Genomic DNA, 3009 nt, shown 5'->3' with positions numbered 1-3009 from the left:
AGCTTTTAGTCTCAATGTTATTTATTTTTCCATCTCTCAGAGCACATCACTGCCTACTTTTGAATCTTCCATACACTTTCTGGAATGTGGATGGAAAATTTCATTATCTTACTACACAGAGCTCAGTACATTTTTCTGGGATTAAATATTATGCTCTGCAAGCTTCATGGAGCATCAACCAATTTCTTAAGAAACAAATGAAAGACCAATGGTTGTGCATAGACACATCATTGTGATCGATATTCCTTTTCCAGAGGCAGACATTAAACTTCAGAGATGATTTCACTGTGAGCTGGGGATGTTTCACCATATTTTGGGGACATGACTAAGACAGGGGAGGAAGACCTAGATAAGGGATTGCTTGATCATTGGCTGAGAAGGTCCTAGCAACAACACAGCAATATCTGCACTCGTTGTAAGTCTTTACTAACAGCTGTTGCCTCTGTTCTCTGGAGCCTCCTTAAGCCAAGGATCAGACCCAAGCCTGAACTCTGAGCCCATGATCCTGGTTTGTCCCTGAAGTATGAGGCTGGTGACTGGAGTAACAGTGTTTCTGACCTTGGGTAAGTGTTCTGTGTCTACAAGGGATGACTTTGAGGGCAAAGGACCACAAAGAGTTATTTGCTTGCTACTCCTCTCCCTGTGCTTTATTCAGCACTATAGTGATGGAATTGAGAACTGATCTATGGATTTGCTAGGGACACAAACTTCTACATGACATATTAAACCTTGGCTATGATTCCAGAAGAGTCCTTAGCAGTAAGCAGGTTGTAGGAAATCTCTGGATTTATTGAGCCAAGGACCCATGGAACAAAGCCTATGGATCTCTGATTCTTGTCATGTATCTTTGGTCTCCATAATTTTGTTGTTTTTCAGTCACTAAGTTGTATCCAACTTTTATGATCAAATGGACAGCAGTGTGCCAGGCTCCTCTGTCCTCTATTATCTCCTGGAATATGCTCAAATTAATGTCCATTGAGATGGTGACACTGTTTAACCACCTCATCCTCTAACATCCCCTTCTCCTTTTGTCTTCAATTTTTCCCAGCATCAGGGTATTTTTCAATGAGTCAGCTCTTCTCATTAGGTGTACAAATTATTGGAGCTCCAGTTCCAGCATCAGTCCTTCCAGTGGATATTTAGGGTTCATTTCCTTTCGGATTACTGGTTTGATCTTCTTGCAGTCCAATATTGAACACCAATAATATTTTTCCAGGACATAAATAGAAACACAGGAGTAGGGGTTAGGGCCAGACAGTTATGAGAGGGTTATGCACTTGATCCATAGAATTACGCTTATTTGTACTCTGGAACTAATTTGATTTCTTAACCCCCCAGGGACTGTGACTGATGCTAAGAACGCCCAGCCCAGCTCCATGGATTATCCTGAAGGACAGGATGTAACCCTGTCTTGTAACCACTCTACCATTGGTAGAAATGAGTATATATATTGGTATCAGCAAAACCCCAATCAGAGTCCACAGTATGTCATTCATGGCTTACGAGGCACAGTAAACAGCAGCACGGCTTCTCTGACCATTGCTTCAGACAGAAAGTCTAGCACTTTGGTCCTGCCCCAGGTCACCCTGAGAGACACCGCTGTGTACTACTGCGTCCCAAGAGAGGCACACTGGGACAGACGGGGCTGCACCTGTGCAGTATCTCTCTTGTGGGAAGAAGGGGGGGACACAGTGGGGGAGCAGTCATAAGAGCAAATCTAGACTCATCTAGAAGGAGAGTCAGAGAGCAGTAAGAGATGAGGAAAATGAAGGGAAGGAGAAGGGAGGAAGATGGATAAAGAAAAGAAGAAAAGGACAAGGAAGAAGTGCATCATTGGTTGATGTGGCTGAGAAGAATTTTGGGAATTATGGGAATACTAAGAATCCTAATTGCAACATAGAAATAAAGTGAGAAGCATTAGCAAATTTTCATGGTTCTTTCTCATGTCAATAAAATGTTGGTTCCAGTGTGTTAGTCTCAACCTAAAAGTGAGAAAAAACAAATAATTCTCCTGTTACAAAGTTTTCTTTCATGTCCAACTCTTTGAGACCTCAAGAACTGTAGCCTGCCAGGCTCCTCTGTCCTTGGGATTTTCCAGGGAAGAATACTGGAGTGGGTTGCCATTTCCTTCTCCAGAAGATCTTCCTGATCCAGGAATCAAATCTGGTCTCCTTTGTCTCCTGCATTGCAGGAGGATTCTTTACCACTGTGCCACCTGGGAAGTGGTCCAATTCATTCTTTATAACGCCTGTGTAGTACTCTGAAACGTTCTATTATTAATTATGTTTACCTTAATAAGTACTTGTTTCTATTACTGTGCTATCCTAAAGAGTGTTGTCTTTATAAAACTTTGTAGATTGACTTTTGTATATAAGAGGACATGTCTATTGTAATGAAATTTCTGAACTGGAATGGCTGTTTTCAAAACAAGGGGCATTTAAAATTTTTTTGATAAAGTGACAACTTTCCATTCAAATCATATAAACAATTATACTTAAACCAACAGGGAGTGAGAAGGTGTACTTTGCACCCTCTAAAAATTGAGAATTACCAGCCTTTTTCATTTTAACAATCCAAATGTAGTTTATCTATAGACATCTTACTGATCCCTAGTGCTTTCGAGCAACTTTTCCTCTGTATATTGGCACTCTGTCATTCAACCTTGTTCATATGCTTGTTCCTATCTTTTGACCATTTTTTCCATTAACTTAGCTTTATTTCTGTTTGCTAGAATTATTTTGACATCTTACATGATATTTTGACTTTCATATTTACTTGTATGTTTTATTCTAACATACTACCTCTCTTACACTGTCAAATCTATCAAAAATTTATTTCTTTTTAGCTTTAAAATCAGTGTCTTTTAGAAAGCCCTAAATGTACATTTTAATCCTCGTTACCATTTAGGGAGTTATTCTGAGATCTATGGTACCTCTTAGAAAGCTAAGTCTCTTTAATGGCTGAGTAATACTCCATTGTGTATAGGTACCATAGCTTTCTTATCCATTC

At 39.7% G+C, this 3009-nt stretch overlaps 1 gene segment (V, D, J or C); it reads left to right on the top strand.

The window, feature by feature from the left end:
* The first annotated feature begins 523 nt into the window (after positions 1–523).
* On the top strand, positions 524–1709 carry LOC113899557. The segment is given in 2 exon segments: positions 524–563; positions 1339–1709. Coding segments are annotated over 2 exon segments (411 nt in total).
* The last annotated feature ends 1300 nt before the right edge of the window (positions 1710–3009 follow it).

This window comes from Bos indicus x Bos taurus, chromosome 10, assembly GCF_003369695.1.
Source record: "Bos indicus x Bos taurus breed Angus x Brahman F1 hybrid chromosome 10, Bos_hybrid_MaternalHap_v2.0, whole genome shotgun sequence".
In the NCBI taxonomy this organism is placed as follows: domain Eukaryota; kingdom Metazoa; phylum Chordata; class Mammalia; order Artiodactyla; family Bovidae; genus Bos; species Bos indicus x Bos taurus.
The sequence above is the reverse complement of the archived record's forward strand: the minus strand, read 5'-3'. Positions and strand labels throughout refer to the sequence as shown.